The sequence below is a fragment of the Cervus elaphus genome, chromosome 29, assembly GCF_910594005.1.
Source record: "Cervus elaphus chromosome 29, mCerEla1.1, whole genome shotgun sequence".
Taxonomy (NCBI): domain Eukaryota; kingdom Metazoa; phylum Chordata; class Mammalia; order Artiodactyla; family Cervidae; genus Cervus; species Cervus elaphus.
In genome coordinates, this window is record NC_057843.1 from 38,144,818 (window position 1) to 38,166,229 (window position 21,412).

Genomic DNA, 21,412 nt, shown 5'->3' on the forward strand with positions numbered 1-21,412 from the left:
ATCCTTGGACAAGAAAAAAGGAAGGTAACAGACAATGCCTATAAGAAGACCCAGATGTGAGATTTAACGAAAATTTCAAAGCAGTCATTATAAATATGTTCAAAAAACTAGAATAAACCATGATTACAGAAGTAAAGGAAGAGTGACATCAGCAAAAATGGTATATTCTCATACAAAATCCACAACAAAAAACAGTAAACACTGTTGCAATCAACTTCATGAGAACTCTGGAAAACAGTCAAAGATATGCAACAACCAAGCAATTGCTGAGTCAGGAAAAAGACAATTTTAAAATGGTAGGAAAAATTAGCAGCATGTCTACTTTGCTCACTGCCCAAGAAGGGTTTAGAGATGGCAGCTGGTATTCCCAATGCGAAACTCTGGTCCATGGCTCTAGAGTTAATAGAGTCAATCTTAATGATTGATTAAATCAATTAAAACCATTAAATAATTTTAATTTGCTGCCTTCAATGTGCTCAAAGAGCTAAAGGAAGCCATGGACAAAAACCTAAAGGAACCAGGAGAAAGATGTGTAAACAAAGATGAACAGTATAAAAAGTGAAAATCTGGAACAAAGAAGTACAATACCTGAGATGAAAAATTCACTAGACTGTTTCAAAAACAGATTTAGATAAAAGAATCAGCTAACTTAAAGATAAGTCAATTAAATTATCTAGTCTGAAGAGCAGGGGAAAATAAGGAAAAAGATGCACAAAACTAATACACTTGTGGGATACATTCGAGTCTGCCAACATTACATTATGACAGTTTCAGAGATTCGAAGAGAAAGTAGAGAAAAGGAAAGAATATTTGAAAAAATAATGGCCCCAAACTCCCCAAATTTGATGAAAACCATGAACCACAAAAATCCAAGAAGTTGAATGAATTGCACGATGATAAATGCAAACTGATGCACACCAAGACACATTAAAAATCAAACCACCAAAAGACAAATATAAAGAAAACAACAAAAACAGCAAGAGAGAAATGACTCATTACATACAAGGAATCCTCAGTTAGGCATTCTCAGTAAGACTCATAGCAATTTCTCATCAGAAACCAATATGGCCATGAAGAAATTGGATGACATAATTAAAGAACTCAAAGAGAAAAAAGTCAAATGAGAATTTTATATCTGACACAATAATTCTTTAAAGATGAAGTAGAAATTGAGACATTTTAAGATAAACAAAAGCTTAGAGATCTCACTGTTAAAAGGCCAGCTCTAAAGAAATGCTAGAAAGTATTCTACAGGTAGAAATGATAAGACATTAGACAGTAACTCTAAGTCCTGAGAAGAAATTATAAAACTATGATGAAGATACCTATACACACTACAGGCATAAATGTTAAACAATACACCCACTTTCAAAAACCCACTTTCAATTAGGGGTGCCTCAAATGCTAAACATAGAATTACCATTTGACTCAGCAATGCTGGGTTTATACACAACAGAAATGAAGTCATACATCCACACAAAAACCTGTATACAAACATTCACAGAAACATTATTCATGATATCTAAAAGTTGTAAACAGCCCAAATGTCCATCAACTGATCAGTGGTTATAGAAGATGTAGCATATCAATGCAATGGAATACTATTCAGTCATGAAAGAATTAAGCACTGATAAGTGATACAACTTCTGCTTTATTGACTATGCCAAAGCCTTTGACCATGTGGATCATGATAAACTGGAAAATTATTCAAGAGATGGGAATACCAGACCACCTAATCTGCCTCCTGAGCAATCTGTATGCAGGTCAGGAAGCAACAGTTAGAACTGGACATGGCATAACAGACTGGTTCCAAATAGGAAAAGGAGTACGTCAAGGCTGTATATTGTCACCCTGCTTATTTAAGTTATATGCAGAGTACATCATGAGAAATGCTGGGCTGGAAGAAGCACAAGCTGGAATCAAGATTGCCGGGAGAAATATCAATAACCTCAGATATGCAGATGACACCACCCTGATGGCAGAAAGTGAAGAAGAACTAAAGAACCTCTTGATGAAAGTGAAAGAGAAGAGTGAAAAAGTTGGCTTAAAACTCAACATTCAGAAAACAAAGATCATGGCATCCGGTCCCATCACTTCATGGCAAATAGACAGGGAAACAATGGAAACAGTCACAGACTTTATTTTGGGGGGCTCCAAAATCACTACAGATGGTGACTGCAGCCATGAAATTAAAAGACGCTTACTCCTTGGAAGGCAAGTTATGTCCAACCTAGACGGCATATTAAAAAGCAGAGACATTACTTTGCCAACAAAGGTCCATCTAGTCAAAGCTATGGTTTTTCCAGTAGTTATATATGGATGTGAGAGTTGGACTATAAAGAAAGCTGAGCACCGAAGAATTGGTTCTTTTGAACTGTGGTGTTAGAGAAGACTCTTGAGAGTCCTGTGGACAACAAGGGGATCAAACCAGTCCATCCTAAAGGAAATCAGTCCTGAATATTCATTGGAAGGACTGATGATGAAGCTGAAATTCCAATCCTTTGGCCACGTGATGAAGAACTGACTCATTGGAAAAGACCCTGATACTGGGAAAGATTGAAGGTGGGAGAAGAAGGGGATGACAGAGGATGAGATGGTTGGACAGCATCACTGACTCAATGGACATGAGTTTGAGTAAACTCCGGGAGTTGGTAGGGATGGACAGGGAGGCCTGGAGTGCTGCAGTCCATGGGGTCGCAAAGAGTCAGACACGACTGAGCGACTGAACTAAACTGAACTGAAGTAATACAACATGAATGAACCTTTTAAAATTATATGAGCTTAAGAAGTCAGTAACAAAAGACCAAATACTCTATGATTCAAATTTATTGAGACAAAAAGGTAAATTTACTGAGACAGAAACTAGACTAGTGGTTGTCTAAGAAACTGGGGAAGAAGAGAGAGTTGGGAAGTGATATCCAATAAGCACAGTGGTTTCTTGAGGGTAGTGATGGCTGGACAACTCTGTGAGGATAATACAAAGTACTGAACTGTACATTTTTAAGGGTGAAACATATGACTGTAAATGTATTATATTGAATTATATATCAATAAAGTATTTACAAAAAACAAACATGAGACATTACTTCATAACCACAGGGTATGATTCACTATTAGATGGTGCCAAGGGTATTGCCTTGGCTGAATGAATGTCTGAACTATCTCTGGATTGGCCAGAATTGTCAGTATTAAAGAGCAGGACCTGACAACTCTACCTCAAAAACTCCAAAAAGAATTCTCAGATCAAGTCAAAGAAAAAGAGTCATTTGGGTAATTTCCTCACTTTAAAAGAGAGACAACATACTAACTTGTGTGTCAGTTTCAGCCTATCAATAATGTTGCTAGGAACCAGAAGTTCCTAAAGACGCACCCAGGACTGAGGTGAGCCTCCACAGACACTTCCCCTTCCAGAGCTAATGCTGTGGCAGGACCAGCTCTTATTGATCTTATTATGATTACAAGGTGCATTTCAGGAAAAATCATCAGGGAACTTTTCAAAGTAGAAGAGAAAGGCCACAACTAGCAACAAAATTACAAATGGAAAAGCTCACTGGTAAAGGCAGGAAATCATCCACACAGAAATATAATATCAAAACCAGCAATTGTGAGGAGAGCACAAATGCAGGATATTAGAAATGCATTTGATATTAAAAGATCAGCAACTTAAAACAATCTTGTTTATATACAGACTATTACAAAACCTCATGGTAACCTCAAACCAAAAATCTACAACAGATACACACACATAAAAGAAAAAGAATCCAAATAAAACACTAAAATTAGCCATCAAATCTCAAGAGAACAAAAGAAGGGGAGAAGAAAAAACACCTACAAAAACAAATCCAAAACAATTAATGAAATGGCAATAAGAAACACATATCGATAATTATGTTTAACATTAACAGATTAAATCCTCCAAACAAAAGACACAGACTGGCTGAATGGACAAATAGGCTCATACATATGCTGTCTACAAGAGACCCACTTCAGATCTAGAGACAATACAGACTGAAAGTGAGGGGATTAAAGAGGTATTCCATGCAAATGGAAATCAAAAGAAAACTGAAGTAGCAATAGTCATATCAGACAAAACAGATTTTAAAATAAAGACTGTCACGGGAGACAAAGAAGAACACTACATGATTATTAAGGGATAAATCCAAAAAGAAGACAAAACAATTGTAAATATATATGTACCCAATATAGGAGGACCTCAATAAATAAGACAATTACTAACATCCATACAAGGAGAAATCAACAATAACAAAAGATAAAAAGGGAGAAGTTTAACACTTCACTTTCGTCAATGGACAGATCACCCAGACAGAAAATCAATATGGAAACACGTCTTAACACCTTAAAGCACATGTACTTAACTGATATTTATACAGTATTCCACCCCAAAGCAACAGAATACATATTCTTCTCAACTGCACATGGAACACTCTCCAGGACTGACCACACACTGGCCCACAAAGAGAGCCTCAGTAAACTTAACATTAAAATCATATCAAGCATCTTTTCCAACCACAACATTATCAGATTAGAAATCAACTATAAGAAAAACTGTTAAAAAAACAAAAATACAAAAAAAAAAAAAGCAAACATGTGGAGGTTAAACAATATGCTACTAAGCAGTCAATGAATCACTGAATAAATCAAAGAGGAAATTTTAAAATGCCCAAAGACAATGAAAAACAAAAAGCATAATTCAAAACCCTTGAGATGCTGCAAAGGAGTTCTAAGATGGGAGTTTACAGCAATATAACCTTACCTCAAGAAACAAGAAAAAATTCAAATAAATGAGCTAATCTTACATCAAAAGCAACCAAAGAACAAAATCCAAAGTTAGTAGAAGAAAAGACATCATAAAGATCAGAGAAATAAATGAAATAGAAATGAAAAAAAGAAAATATTAATGAAACTAAAAGTAGGCTACTTGAAAAGATAAACAAAACTGATACACCTCTAGCCAATTCATCAAGAAAAAGGAGAGGGCTCAAGTCAATAAAATTACAGATGAAAAAGGAGAAGTTACTACACATATCACAGAGATACAAAGAATCATAAGAGACTGCTACAAGAAACTATATGCCAATAAAATGGATGATTTGGAAGAAATGGACTAATTCTTAGAAAGGTACAACTCCTGAAACTGAGGCAGGAAAAAATAGAAAATACGAATAGACTAATCACAAGTAATGAAATTGAAACTGTGATTTAAAAACTCCCAACTAACAAATGTCCAGGACCAGATGGCTTCACAAGTGTATCTATCAAATACCTAGAAAAGAGTTAACGCTTTTACTTCTGAAACTATTTCAAAAACTACAGAGTAAAACACACTCCCACACTCATTCTGTGAGGCCACCATCATCCCAACACCAACAAAAAACAAATATCACAAGAAAATTACTGGCTAATATCACTGATGTACATAGATGCAAAAATCCTCAACAAAATACAAGCAGTTCAAATCTAACAATACATTAAAAGGATCATACACCATGATCAGGTGAGATCTATCCCAGGGATGCAAGGATTTTTCAATATCCACAGATCAGTCAGTATGAATCATCACATCAACAAACAATAATAAAAACCATATGGTCACCTCAATAAATGCAGAAAAATCTTCTGACAAAATTCAACATGCATTCATAACAAAAACTCTCCAGAAAGTGGGACAGAGGGAACATACTTCAATATAATAAAGGCCATATATGACAAACCTACAGCTAACATCGTACCGAACAGTGAAAAGCTAAAAGCATTTCCTCTAAGATCAGGAACAAGACAAGGATGTCCACTCTCACTACTTTTATTCAACACAGTTTTGTAAGTCCTAGGCACAGCAATTAGAGAAGAAAAAGAAATAAAGGGAATCCAAATTGGAAAAGAAAAAGTAAGACTGTCACTATTTGCAGATGCCATGATAGTATACATAGAAAGCCCCTAAGACACTACTACAAAATTACTGCTGCTGCTAAGTTGCTTCAGTTGTGTCTGACTCTGCGACCCCCTAGACAGCAGCCCACCAGGCTCCTCTGTCCCTGGGATTCCCCAGGCAAGAACACTGGAGTGGGTTGCCATTTACAAAATTACTAGAGCTCATTAAAGAATTAGGTAAAGTTGCAGGATATAAAATTAATGCACAGAAATCTATTCTATTTGTATACACTAATAATGAAAGTTCAGAAAGAGAAATTCAAGAAATAATGCCATTTACCATCACATCAGAAAGAATATATACCTAAGAATAAACTTATCTAAAGAGACAAATGACCTGGACTCCAAAAGCTATTAAGAAGCTGATGAAAAAAAACTGAAAATGACACAAATGGAAAGATACACCATGTTCTTGGATTGCAACAATTAATAATGTCAAAATGACTCTACCACCCAAGGCAAAACACAGACTCAATGCAACTCCCTATCAAATTACCAGTGGCATTTTTTTAGAACTAGAATAAAAAATCTTAAAATCTGTATGGAGATACAGAAGACCCCAAAGAGTCAAAGCAATCTGTGAAAGAAAAATAGAGTTGAAGGAATCAGACTCCCTGACCTCAGATTACTGAATAAAGCTACAATCATCAAAACAGTATGGCACTGGCACAAAAACAGAAAGATAAATCAATGGAACAGGAAAGAAAGCCCAGAAATAAACCCATGCATCTATAATCAATTAATCTATGATAAAGGAGGCAAGATTATACAATGAAGAAAAGACAGTCTCTTCAATACATGATGCTGGGAAAACCAGACACCTGTATATAAAAAAATGAAATAGAACATTCCTTAACACCATACACAAAAATAAAATGAACTAAAGACCTAAGTGTAAGACCAGATATTATAAAACTAAGAGAAAAACACAGTCAAAACACTCTGACATGAAACACAGCAATACCCTTTTCAACACAGCTCCTAAGGTTATAAAAATAAGCAAATGGGACCTAATTAAACTCAAAAGCTTTTGTGCAGCAAAGGAAACCATAAACAAAATGAAAAGACAACCCACAGAATGAAAGAAAATATTTACAAACTATCTGAAGGACAGGGATTGGTCTCCAAAAATCTACAAATACCTCATGCATAACAACAACAAAAAAATACAATTAAAAAACGGGCAGAAACCTAAACAGACATTTCTCCAAAGACGACCAAGAGGCACATGAAAAAATACTCAACATCACTAATTATTCAGTTCAGTTCAGTTCAGTCGCTCAGTCGTATCTGACTCTTTGGACCTCACGAGCCACAGCACGCCAGACCTTCCTTCCTGTCCATCACCAACTCCCGGAGTTCACTCAAACTTATGTCCATTGAGTCAGTCATGCCATCCAACTATCTCATCCTCTGTTGTCCCCTTCTCCTCCTGCCCTCAATCTTTCCCAGTTATTAGAGAAGTACAAATCAAAACTATCAGAGATCACCTCACACCAGTCAGAATGGCCATCATCAAAAAATCTACACACAAAAAATGATGAAAAGAATGTGGAGGAAAAAGAACCCTCTTACACTGTTGGAGGGACTGTAAATTGGTACAGCCACTATGGAGAACCATATGGAGGGTCCTTAAAAAAATTAAAGTAGGGCTACCATGTAATCCAGCAATACCATTCCTGAGCATATAGCTATCCAGAAAAAACCTGGATAGTTTGAAAGGATACATGCACTTCAGTGTTCACTGCAGCACTGTTTACAATAGCCAAGACATGGAAGCAATCTAAAGGGCCATCGACACAGGAATGGATAAAAAAGACGCCGTACATATATACACTAGAATATTATTCAGCCATTAAAAAGAATGAAACAATGCCATTTGCAACAACATGGATAGAACTAGAAATTACCATACTAAGTAAAGACAAGTATCATATTATATTGTTTATATGGGGAATCTAAAGAAATTATGCAAATGAATTTATTTACAAAACAGAAAGAGACTCAGAGAACTTAGAGTTACCTAAGGGAAAGGGTCGGGGAGAGGGATAGAATCTGGGAGTCTGGGATTTACATGTACATAGATAACCAACAAGAACCTACTGTATACTGCAGGGAACTCTGCTCAAGACTCTGACTCAAGACTCTGCTTAATAACCTAAATGGAAAAATACTTTGAAAAAGAATAGATACATATAAATGTCAAACTGAATCACTTTGCTATATACCTGAAACTAACACAACATTGTTAATCAACTATATTCCAATATAAAGTTTAAAAAATTTTTAAAGCTATCAGATGCTTATCAATACACACAAACACCCTAGTGCTATGGTAAGAACTGAGTAACACATATAAAATAATTGTGTGTTTTATGTAAACAATGAGAATAAATTTCAGCCAGCTGAAAGAGGTGAATGGGCTACAACTGTAACATTAACTTCATATTCTCATTTCAACTGAGAAAAGAATAAAAGTCACTTTAAAAAATACATTTCCTTTAAGCATTTTTTCTTACAATTAGAAGTTATAACAGATCAAGATTCTTCATTAAATACAAATATCTCTATTAAAACTGTTATTTTGTAACTTAATATAAATTATTTTATCATCAAAGCTATACCTAACAAAAAGGTCATTCAATAAAGGGCATTCAGGGATGGGAATGGAAAGGAATTTGAAGATAACAGATATGTGAGTAGGTAGTCAAGAAAGTCTAACTGGTAAAGGGCCCAAGAGAGGTGGGAGGATTCTGAAAGATAACTCTATGGGCCTCTTTTGTCTAAATGCTGCTGTTTCTACACTAGAGATAATTATCTCATATCTTTAACATAAAACTTGCCAAGGCTGTGGATATAATATCAGAATAATTCATGACTTTTTAGGGTACAGTGCCAAATATGTTGCACTATTTATATATTTTCTTACCTCTTAGCATGTGCTGTTTTACTAAGTTTTTTTTTAATATCACCAAGTTTAGACTGTCATACCCTTAACCTTATTTTTTCTATAAGCCCTGTGGTTTTTACGGCACAATTCTGCAGAACACAGTGTCTTTTAGGAACACATATTTCACACCATAACACAACTGAGACTACATCTTGAAAAAAGAGACACAAATATCCGTAATTTGAAGAGACACAGATAACTTAGTTATCTATAACTAAGCCACACAAGGGTAGAAAAGCAACTGGGGTAAGGTGATATTTAACCTTAACGACCTGGTAACACCGTCAAATACAATCACATTGGGAGAATATGTTTCAACATATGAATGTGAATGTTTGTGTCCTTCTCCCAAAACCTACAGCATTCTATTCCTGGCCCTCCAAAAATAATATCCTTTCACATTCAAAATATATTCATTCCATCCCAATAGTCCTAGAAGTCTTATTAACTCATTTCAGCATCAACTCAAAGTCTGAGTTCAAAGTCTCATCTAAATATCATTTAAATCAGATGTGGATGAGACTCACACAAGGCTTCAGCAGTATGTGAACTGAGAACTTCCAGATGCACAAGCTGGGTTTAGAAAAGGCAGAAGAGCCAGAGATCAAATTGCCAGTATATGTCGGATCATGGAGAAAGCAAGAAGTTCCAGAAAAATACCTACTTCTGCTTCACTGACTATGCTAACACCTTTGATTGTGGATCACAACAAACTGTGGACAATTCTTTAAGAGATGGGCATACCAGACCACCTTAGTTGCCTCCCAAGAAATCTGTATGCAGGTCAAGAAGCAACAGTTATAACCAGACATAAAACAAAAAACTGCTTCAAAACCGGAAAAGGAGTACAACAAGGCTGTATACTGTCACCCTGCTTCTTTACCTTTTATGCTGAATACATCATGTGATACGCCACACTGGATGGATCACAAGCTGGAATCAAGACTGCCAGGAAGTAATATTAACAACCTTAGTACGCAGATACTACTACTCTAATGGCAGAGTGAGGAGGAGCTAAACAGCCTCCTGATGACAGTGAAAGAAGAGAATGAAAAAAAGGTGGCTTAGAACTCAACATTCAAAGACCAAAGATCATGGCATCCAGTTCCATCGCCTCATGGCAAATAGAAAGGAAAAAGTGAAAGCAGTGATAGATTTTATTTTCTTGGGCTCCAAAATCACTGCAGATGGTGACCCCAGCCATGAAATTAAAACATGCTTGCTCTTTGGGAAAAAAGAGACACAAACTCTGGTGGAATAAGCATCTCCACCAAAGCATCTTTGGTGTCATAAGCTATGACAAACCTAGACATCATATTAAAAAGCAGAGACGTCCCTTTACCAACAAAGCTCTGTATAGTAAAAGCTATGGTTCTTCCAGCAGTCATGTACAGATGTGAGAGTTGGACTATAAAGAAGGCTGAGTGCCAAAGAACTGATGTTTTCGAATTGTGGTTCTGGAGAAGACTCGTGAGAGTCCCTTGGACAGCAAAGAGATCAAACCAGTCAATCCCAAAGGAAATCAATCCTGAATATTCATTGAAAGGATTGACGCTGAAGCTCCAATACTCTGGCCATCTGATGAGAAGACCCAACTCATTAGAAAAGACCCTGATGTTGAGAAAGATAGAAGGCAGGAGGAGAAGGGAACAACAGAGGTTGGATGGCATCACCGACTCAAAGGACATGAGTTTGAGCATGCTCTGCAAGACGATGAAGAATCGGGAAGACTGGCGTGCTACAGTCCATGGGGTCGCAAAGAGTCAGACATGACTTAGCGACTGAACAACAACAAGGTACAATTCATCCTGAGGTTCTCCAGCTGTAAACCTATGAAATCAAACAAATTATGTGTTTCTAAAATATAACGGTGGAAATGGCATGGGACAGATGTTCCCATTCCAACAGGCATAGGACAGATATTTCCATTCCAAAAGAAGAAATGAGTGACAAGTCTCAAATAAATCTAAAACCTAGTAAGGCAAATTCCATTAGACCTTAAGGCTGATGAATAACCCTCTAACTTGATACTCTGCTTCCAGACCCACTGAAGCAGAGATCCCACCTGCAGGGCACACCAGGGCAACAATCCTGCCCCTCCAGCTTTGCTGGGCAGAAGCAGGGCACCAAAGACTCCTGGCAGCCCTGTCCCATGCTTCCCTTCTTTGAAATCTAGGTGGAGTCAGACATGCCTCCAGGGCCTTTGCATTCTCCACTAGTGGAGACACTTATTCCACCAAAGTTTGCTGCCTGCACCCCGCTGAGGGATAACTGCCACACTAGGGGCTGCCAGAACCATATCAAGGGCAGCCAAGGAGTTCAGCAACAGCATTAATTTTCACAAACATAAGCAGTTATGAGGACTCAAGCCACACCTTCAACCCTTCGCTTAGAAATGACTTGAAGTAAATACCCAATTTTATTGCTCATAAGTTCTACATTCTACAAAGCACGGAAACATGAACATAACTCAGGCAAGTACTTTGACACTTTATAACAAGGATCACTTGTCTTTCAGTTTCCAATAGCATGGTCCTCATTTCCATCTGAGATCTTAGAATGGTCTTCATGGAACACAATTCTACCAATATTCTGCACAGGACTGCACAGGTGTTCTCTAAGAAAACTGTTTTCTTACAACTCTGCTTCTTTCTTTCCAAGTCCTCACCAGAATCTCCTTTAAAGATCTGTTTCCAACAGTGTAGGCTTTTTCTAGCATGCACCTCAAAACTCTTCCATTACCCATTACCCAGTCCCAAAGCCACTTTTACAGTTTTAGGAATTTGTTACGGCCCTTCCACTTCTCAGTATCAATTGCTGTTTTAGCTCATGCAGGATCCTATAAGAAACTTACCATAGATGAAGTGGTTTATAAAAAACAGAAACATATTTCTCACATTTCTAGAGGTTGGGAAGTACAAAATCAAGGTGCTAGCAGATGTGGTGTCTAATAAGGACCCAATTCCTGGTTCATAGATGATTCATTTTCTTATTCATCTTCTTGCTATGTCCACACATGGCACGAGGGGCAAAGGACTCTCAGCGATCTCGTTAATCGAGGTACTAGTCCCACTGATGAGGGGTCCACTCTCATGACTGATTCATCTGGAAAGCCCCACTTCCAAAGTCATCACACTGGAGGAGTAGGTCACAACACGAATTTGGGGGGGAACACATTCATTCTATACCACTAGCTCAACATAGAATTTACCTTATATTCTACTTTAGTAATTTTCTCATTTTATATGCATATGAAAACACTTGTCAGTCATAGAAGCATAAAAAATATATTACACAGGTACATTGTGTTAGAGTATAATAAACCAAGCATATATTAATAAGAAGAAAAACACTGTTTTTTAATACTTACCACAAGCTTTAGAAGCAGCAACACAAATCTCTTCAGCAACATACTCTCCAGTTGGAAACTTCAGATAATCCCCCTCAGCTTTCCCAAGGGAATGATAAAGATAGACCTGTAGGACTGGATCTATTTGCTTCACAGAACTAGCATTTCCAGAAATATCACCATTCTGATGTACAGGGGATGTGGATGCTTCTTCCATTTCTGTCATTGTAAGGCAAGCCATTCCCATGAACAGTCGTTTTCAGAACATTTGCCTGTAAGAGAAACCAAAGTTACTAATCAAAGTGATACTGATAAGTCATCCTTCATATGTAAAAAGTCTTTACTGATAGCATCGACTCTGTCAAATCCACTAATTGAGTAAGTATCATGCACACGCATTTCTCAGAGATACTGAGGTTTTGTTCTAGATCAGTGCAATTAAAAAAGTCACACCAATTTTTTAGTTTCCCAGTACATATACAAGTTATATTTACACTATACTGTACTCTATGAAGTGTACAATAGCATTATATCTTTAAAAAAATCCACTGTACATACCTTAACTGAAAATGCATTATTATTGTTAACCATCACGTGAAACTTCAGCAATTTGTAATCTTTCTACAACAGTAACTCTCAAAAGGATATAAGATAAATACTGAAGAAGAAAAAAAAAAACCTGACAAACGGAATTCAGTAATTTTTAAAAGAATAATAAATCTTGACTGAGTTTAGGAATTCCCTGGTGGTCCAGTGGTTACGGCTTGGCATTTGCTGTCAGTCCTGTAGCCCAGGTTTGATTCCTGGTCAGGGAACTAAGATCACAAGCCATGTGCTTCAGCCAAAAAAAAATCTTGACTGAGTTATTTATACCAGAAATGCAAGGTTAACTGAACAATCAAAATTCAATCAATAAAATTTACTACATTATTAGAATAAATAAGAAAAGTAACATATGATCATTTCACTAAATGCCAAAACTGAATTAAAATTCTACAATAGTTCATGATAAAAACTCAGCAAACTAGGTTTAAAAACAAACGTGTGATTAAGAGTAACTACAAAAGACCTAAAATTAATAACTTAATGGCAAAATATCAAACTTGTTTTTCCCGAATTCAAAAACTTAATATACATGTCTAAAATCATGTCTTCTAATCAATATTGTGCAGGTCCTGGACAGTGCAATATGGCAAAAAAAAAAAGAAATAAAAGGTAAAACTATCATTATTCACATATGATATGACTGTGTACATAGAAAATTTATAAGAATCTAAAAATCATTAAAGTGAGCTTATAAGATCACAAGATACAAAACCAATATGTAAAAATCTACTGCAATTCCATATGCCAGAACCAATTAAAAAATGAACATTCTAAACTGACATAACTTATAACAGGAATCAAAAAGTCAAATATGTAGGAACAAATTTATTGAAATATCTGTAGCAACTCTGTAACAAAAACAAATGAAAACATTGTTAGAAGAAAAAAAAAGGCCAGAAAATTTGAATAGATATTTTTCTAAAGAAGACATACAGATTGCTAATAGAAACATGAAAAGATACTCAACATCACTAATTATTAGAGAAATACGTATCAAAACAATGAAGCATCACCTCACACCTGTCAGAATCACCATCATCAAAAAGTCTACTAATAATAAATGCTAGAGAAGATGGAGGAAAAAAGAACTCTACTACAATGGTGGTGGGCATATACATTGGTGCAGTCTCTACAGAAAAAAGTGTAGAGTTTCCTCAAAAAACTAAAAATAGAATAACCACATAATCCAGCAATTCCACTCCTGGGTACATATTCAGAAAAACCAACAACACTAATTTGAAAAGCTACAAGCACCCCTACATTTATAGCAGCACTGTTTTTAGTTTTTCTTCTATTTGCCATGAAGTGATGGGACTAGATGCCATGACCTTAATTTTTTTGAATGCTGAGTTTTAAGCCAGCTTTTTCACTCTCCTCTTTCACCCTCATCAAGAGGCTCTTTAGTTCCTAAGACATACATACCATCCTGTATAAAATAACATGGATAACTGTACAGCACAGGGAATTATAACTGTTATCTTATAACACCTTTCCATGGAGTACAGTCTCTAACAGTGCTAACTCACTACCAGGTGCACCTGGAACTAACGTTGTTAATCAGTTACATTCTATGACAAATACAAAAAATAAAAGCCAAGAACAGAACATGGTGATAGACAATGATGGGAAAGTCAATGTTGTCCAGATACTGATTCTTCTCCAAATTGACCTACAGATTCAACACAATCCCAATTACAATTTTAGCAGCTTACTCCATGGAAATTTACAAGTTAAAATCTATATGAAAAACAAAAAGGACTTACAATAGCCAAGATAATCTTGAAGGGCAAAATGGAGAATTTATACTACCAGACACCAAGATTTATTATAAAGTCAGAGTAATTAAGTCAGGTTGGTATTGGAATAACTACAAATAAATAGGCAAATGAAACAGAATAGAGAAAAAAAAAAGAAAAAAAATCCTCACATATGGTCACCTAATTAGAAAAAATGCCTCACTACATTTCAGTGGAGAAGAAATGATAATTTTTTCAATAAATGTTTCTCAGTCAATTGGCTATTCATATAGGAGGTGAAAAAAAAAAAACAAAAAAGAACTTTGACCTCAACCTTATACCATACATAACTACTAACTTGAGATGGATAATTGACCAATATGCATAAGGAATAAACTTTTTCTGGAACAAACAAACATTTCAGAGAAATGGAGAACATCTTTATGACAATAGAAACTTATCTTTCAATAATAAAATAAGAGGGGGACAACATTTGAACACACTTAAAAAAAAAATCACTACAGACAGTGACTGCAGTCATGAAATTAAAGACACTTGCTCCTTGAAAGAAAAGCTATGACAAACCTAGACAAGTGTATTAAAAAGCAGAGACATCACTTTGCCAACAAAGGTCTGTAGCGTCAAAGATACGGTTTTTCCAGTCATCATGTATGGACAGGAGAGCTGGACTATAAAGAAGGCTGACTGTCGAAGAATTGATGCTATCGAACTATGGTGCTGGAGAAGACTCTTTAGAGTCTCTTGGACTGCAAGGAGATCAAACCAGTCAATCCTAAAGGAAAACAACCCTGAATATGCTTTGGAAGAATTGATGCTGAAGCTCCAATACTTTGGCCACGTGATGTGAAGAGTCAAATCATTGGAAAAGACCCTGATGCTGGGAAAGTCTGAGGGCAGGAGAAAAAGGGTATGACATACAATTAGATGGTTGGATGGCATCACCGACTCAATGGATATGAGTTTGAGCAAACCCCAGGAGATAGTGAAGGACTGGGAAGCCTGGCATGCTGCAGTTCATGGGGTCTCAAGGAGTCGGACATGACTTAGTGACTGAACAACAACAAAAGGAGATACAAAATTGTCCAAAAGCACTTATGAATAACTACTGAATATCACTAATCATTAGGGAAATACAAATTAAAACCATAAGATACCTTGACACACCCTTTAAAATGGAAAATATAATACCAAATGTTTAAAAAATTGTAGAGAAATTGGAACTCTCATTGCTGGTGGGAATGTAAAATCGAACAAATACTTTGCAAAAATAATGTTCAGCGCTTTCTTACAAAGTTATACATACATTCACACCATGATCCAACAAGTCCACTCCTTGGTAATTTAGCTATAAAGTGCACGTTTTTTTCCTTGCTACTTCCTCCTTCAGGATACCTGGAATGAAGACACAGTAGTGAAGCTATACAATGACTCTCTTGCAACCACAAGGCAACCATGAGGATGGAAATCAATGCAAAGTTTGGAAGAACAGAAAGATAGCAGGTAACTAGTTTCTTGACAACCAGGGAGTCACTAAGTCCAACAGAGAGAAACAATAAATCCAATACTATTTGCAAGGCTTCCCTGGTGGTTCAGTGGTAAAGAATCCTCCTGCCAATGCAGGAAATGCAGGTTCAATCCCTGTGTCAGGAAGATCCCCTGGAGTAGGAAATGGCAACCCACTCCAGTATTATTGCCTGGGAAATTCCATGGACAGAGAAGCCTGGCAGGCTACAGTCCATGGGGTCACGAAAGAGATTATTTCTATATTCCAGTTATCTGCAGCCAAGTCAAATGAAAACTGATGTCCTTCTCCAGATTTCAACTCTTCCTACAATCTAAAACATTTTAGTAAATAAGTTAATCTTTCCTTTGAATTTCTGCCCTTTCAGGGCTTTCCTATCTTGCATTTACAATAAATGCTATTTGCATTCAAACCAAGTCAAGAAGATATGTTATCTGCAAGATTGTAAAGGATTAAGTCAAAAGGATTTCACAGAAAAGTATGCTTATTTTTTAAAAGAAATATGTTCAAAAAGGCATTCTCTCACCAGCTTCAAATCTGAGGTCTGATTTTAGCAGTTTCAAAAGAAGCAAAAGAATTTCTTTTGCTTTAACAGAAGCAAAAGAAATTGCTGAGGCACAGCATAGAAAGCCTGTTGGATCTCATGTAGTTTCTTAGTTCAAAATTACAAACTTGTAAGCAAAAAGTTATGATCAGAAAATCTATAACACAGAAAATCCTTTCCTTTCCCTTGTGTACGTGGTCCATAAGACCATTCTAGAAGACAAACGGTTATTTTCTCCATAATCCCTTACCCTCAACTGCTGCTGCTGCTGCTGCTAAGTCGCTTCAGTCGTGTCTGACTCTGTGATACCCCATAGACAGAAGCCCACCAGGCTCCCCTGTCCCTGGGATTCTTCAGGCAAGAACACTGGAGTGGGTTGCCATTTCCTTCTCCAATGCATGAAAGTGAAGAGTGAAAGTGAAGTCGCTCAGTCGTGTCCGACTCTTAGCGATCCCATGGACTGCAACCTTCCAGGCTCCTCCGTCCATGGGATTTTCCAGGCAAGAGTACTGGAGTAGGGTGCCATTGCCTTCTCCATACCCTCAACTGCTGAACCTAAAAAGTTCATTGAGAATAGTTTGAGAAAAGTACAAAAGTTATTATTAAAGGCGCTGGGAATAATATCTAAATACAACTTCTCACTATTCATGCTCATACAGATTCTCATTTTGCCTCTTTAATTTAAAATGAAACTGTATGGCTAGGAGTGAATCATATGGCATTTGAATTACGTACCAATAAAAATTTTTTAAATATATGTATTTTTAGGAAAAATAGAAATGTTAAAATAATTACCCCAGATACATGTTTAGCATCAAAACAAGTAAACTTTTGTTGTCTTCATCTCTTCGTATTTCTACTAGTTTGTCCATTTCTACCATATATTTGGCTATCCAAACATACTTTTCACTTCACCTTTGATCAATTACGTCTAATGCAATACCTCCCTAAACAATAAGCAAACATCCAAGTGTGGGGACAGCCAAGACAATTACACAACATAAACTGCACAAGGGCAAAGACAGTGCAGCCTGAACTTCTTGTCAGAAATGGTAATAGGAACATCATGTTTTCAACAGAAATGATCAGCGAATAAGAATTTGGATCTACTTCTCAGTAATTATTGTTCTAAAAAGTTCTCAGATATGAAACAATACATATATTGTTTCAAAACATTTAACAGAATACATACAGTGAAATGACTGGGCTATGCATAAACCTAGCTCAACCACCAAATGTGCATAAGGGAAAGGGAGGAATCCTTCCTCAATCTGAGCTGGCTGAGTGACTAGGTATATACAAAGCGCCAAGATAGATAAAAAGAGTAAGAAAGAAGAAATGAATTTTAGATATTTACAGTCAGAAGCACCTATAAGATAATTAAAAGGAATATTTGTAGTAACTGGCTTGATACATGAGTAGTTAAGAATGATTTCTTAATTTGGGGTTTGAGAGGTTGGGTATCCAGTATTATAATTCACAGAATAGAATATATGGAATACAAGGATAGTTTGGGAAGAATGATTAATTCAATTTGGCATAAAATGAACTGAGTTACCTATGATATATACATACTGAGACATTCTAAAGGCAGCTAGATTTATGCAGGCTAAGGGGAACATAATGTGCTTTTGTGACAGATTTCATAGTCAGTACACATAAAGGTAGCTATAGCCATAGACATATATGATGTCCAGATATAAGGTATGAGGTAGGAAGAGAAGATGATAGATCAAATCCTTGAGGTCACAACATTTAAGTGCTATCCAGAAACATCATGGATGGAGGGCATAAAGGAGAATGTAGCAAAGATCTTGAAAATAAATGACCAGAAATAGAAGAAAACTAGAGTTAACTGTATAATAATTAGTGTATATATTTTAATAAAAATACGGTTTCCTTTAGGAAAAAAACAGAAGAGAAGAATTATCTATGAGAAGAATTATCAAACATCATGAAGAGGTAAAATAAGAAACAGAAGGAAAAAAAATCTGCTGAATTTGGTAATTAAGAAGTAAAGACCACCTATAGGGAAAGAATCCGAAGGGTTAAGGATGGCTTTTTCTTTTCATTTGGTTTCATTATTTTGAGTTCTCTAATCTCAAGCATGGTTTTCAACTCAGGACTATTACCCAAAAGAATATAGGCGTTCCCAAACATTCAAAAATGCAAAGTTTACCTCAAAAGCAACATTGAAGAAGTTATTTTCTTAAGATGTAAGACACCACACCAGAAGAGTAAATCCAAAAAGAGTATGATATCAGGTCCAGAAAAATAGATCTAAACCTGGAAAGTAATAAAGTAAAGTTAAAGAAAGTTCAACGGCAGGCCTGAGGCACACTAAGAGCAGATACGAGCAGAGGAGCTCTAGAAGGAAGATTTCAGAAAAGAGTGTTAGACTGCTTGCTATGATTAGTTCAAAACAAAACAAAACACCCAGAGTGGACATGATAAAGGAAAACAGTGAAAGGAAAAAAAGGCAATTCCAGTGGGAGAAAACTTTATAAGAAAGGAGATGAAATTACAGCATATTTCCAGTCTCTGTAATAAACAATCCTCAGTGTAACATAAACATTGTTGTGTTAACTATGGGTACTGAACAGAACATAAATGTTAGTCTGAACATAAAATACCAGAGGCTGAGAGGTGAAAGCAGGCAGGGAAGCTAAAGCAAAGCTTGGGACAGACGCACTAACCTTAGAAACTGAGAAATCAACAAATAATGCCAATGGCTGCTGGAACGAGAAATAAAGTTACAAATATATTACCGTAGGTTACAATGACAGCCAATATAAGAAATAAAATAGTGACACCTGTAATCTGAAGAGAAGAGGAGGAACATGGTGGTACAGGTAAAACAGAGACTGAACTACCAGAAGTTAACAGTTAAAACTGTCTCCCTCTGGAGAAAAGGGTTAAAGTTGGAAGCGCAGAGTTTTTCACTGTAACTGGATTGTCCTACATTATTAGTGCTTCTGTGTGATCTGACTTTTTAAACTAATATAAATGAAACATCTAGGGGAAAAAAAAATTATGAAAGTAATTAGGAAATAAGAAAATCATGGTGGCACGGGTACTCTTAAAAGTGAAGAGCAAAAAAGAAAAAGGATAGCTGCTGGGCTTCCCTGGTGGTCCAGCGGTTAAGAATCTACCTGTGAATGCAGTTTGATCCCTGATCTGGAAAAATCCCATATGCCACAGGGCAACCAAGCCTGTGTACCACAAATACCAAGCCCCTGCTCAAGAGCCCACAGGTTACAACTACCAAGCTAGAGTGCTGCAAGTACTGAAGCCCATGTGCCTAGAGCCTCTGCTCCACAATGAGAAGCCCACATCTGCAACTAGAGAGTAGCCCCCACTCTCCGCAGAGAAAGCCCACAGGCAGCAATGAAGACCTAACACAACCAAAAATAAATAAATTATAAAAAATCCCAAACAGGATATTTTTAAGGTATTCAGTACTACTACAATTGTAGATCTAAAATATCTGATCAACCTCAACTATATAGACCCAGTTTGAATTAATCTGCAAGGGAAAAAAAAGCCTTGTAAGAATTTATGAAACGTACCTTTATAAACTTTTCATTGAATATACTTAAATATTTAATTTATAATCTACTTTAAGAACTACTAGTCCCAGTTCCCCTCCTTTATCTAGTCTTATCACACTGTTCACCTTGATTCTTCTTTGACTTCCTTCATCTTTAAAATAATGATACAATCACTGTACATCATCTTGAAATAATTTAAAACAATTGTTCTCAGATGGTAATGATAACCCTATATGCAAAACAGAAAAAGAGACACAGATGTACAGAACAGACTTTTGGACTCTGTGGGAGAAGGCGAGGGTGGGATGTTTCGAGAGAACAGCATCGAAACATGTATATTATCTATGGTGAAACAGATCACCAGCCCAGGTTGGGTGCATGAGACAAGTGCTCGGGCCTGGTGCACTGGGAAGACCCAGAGGGATCGGGTAGAGAGGGAGGTGGGAGGGGGGACTGGGATGGGGAATACGTGTAAATCCATGGCTGATTCATGTCAATGTATGACAGGAGCCACTACAATATTGTAGAGTGATTGGCCTCCAACTAGTGAAAATAAATGAAAAAATAAACAAATAAATAAAACAATTGTTCTCACCCTGGCTGCAAGTTACAGTAACATAGGGAATTCTATAAATACCAGTGCCTGAGACCAAAGAAAGGAATGATATGGTCTGATAGAAACTTTACAATAATTATTAGTCATGATCAAAGAAACAAAAGAAAGATTAACATTCATGAAAAGAACAAACAGCTATAAAAGAAAATAATTCCAGCAGAATATGTCAGACAATGATTACTCAGAAACAGATATAGAGAGAAGTAGTAAACGGGAAGGTAGTACTAAGACATTCAACCAGAAAGCAGCATGATAAAGACCAAAAAAATTCAAAAGACAGTTAAGGGGCCTGGAAAACAATCAAGAAAACTATTTTTCAAGAGTGATAAAAGGTATTCTCAGACATTTCAAAGCTATATGAAGATAAACTACATACATATTCTGACTAAAAGAACTATTAAAATATACATTTTAATGAGAAGAGAATTCTGACAGAAAGTACTTAAGATACAGTAAGCACCAAAACTGATAAATTATAGGTAAATGGTAATAGATGGGGAAACAGTGGAAACAGTGGCTGACTTTATTTTTCTGGGCTCCAAAATCACTGCAGATGGTGACTGCAGCC

General features: G+C 36.4%; 1 protein-coding gene across 5 annotated transcripts in view; it reads right to left on the bottom strand.

Annotated features, from left to right (window-relative positions):
• JAK2 (Janus kinase 2) overlaps positions 1-21,412 on the bottom strand; it is a 115,591-nt gene that overhangs the window by 74,953 nt on the left and 19,226 nt on the right. For 2 of the 5 annotated variants that reach the window (XM_043890759.1, XM_043890760.1), the window contains exon 3: positions 12,270-12,520. In XM_043890759.1, the coding sequence (XP_043746694.1) occupies positions 12,270-12,495 (226 nt within the window). In that variant the 5' untranslated portion in view covers positions 12,496-12,520. Of the gene's footprint in view, positions 1-12,269; positions 12,521-15,914; positions 16,004-18,856; positions 18,964-19,373; positions 19,413-21,412 lie in introns of all 5 variants that reach the window. The other 3 variants (XM_043890761.1, XM_043890762.1, XM_043890763.1) reach the window with 3 other exon arrangements.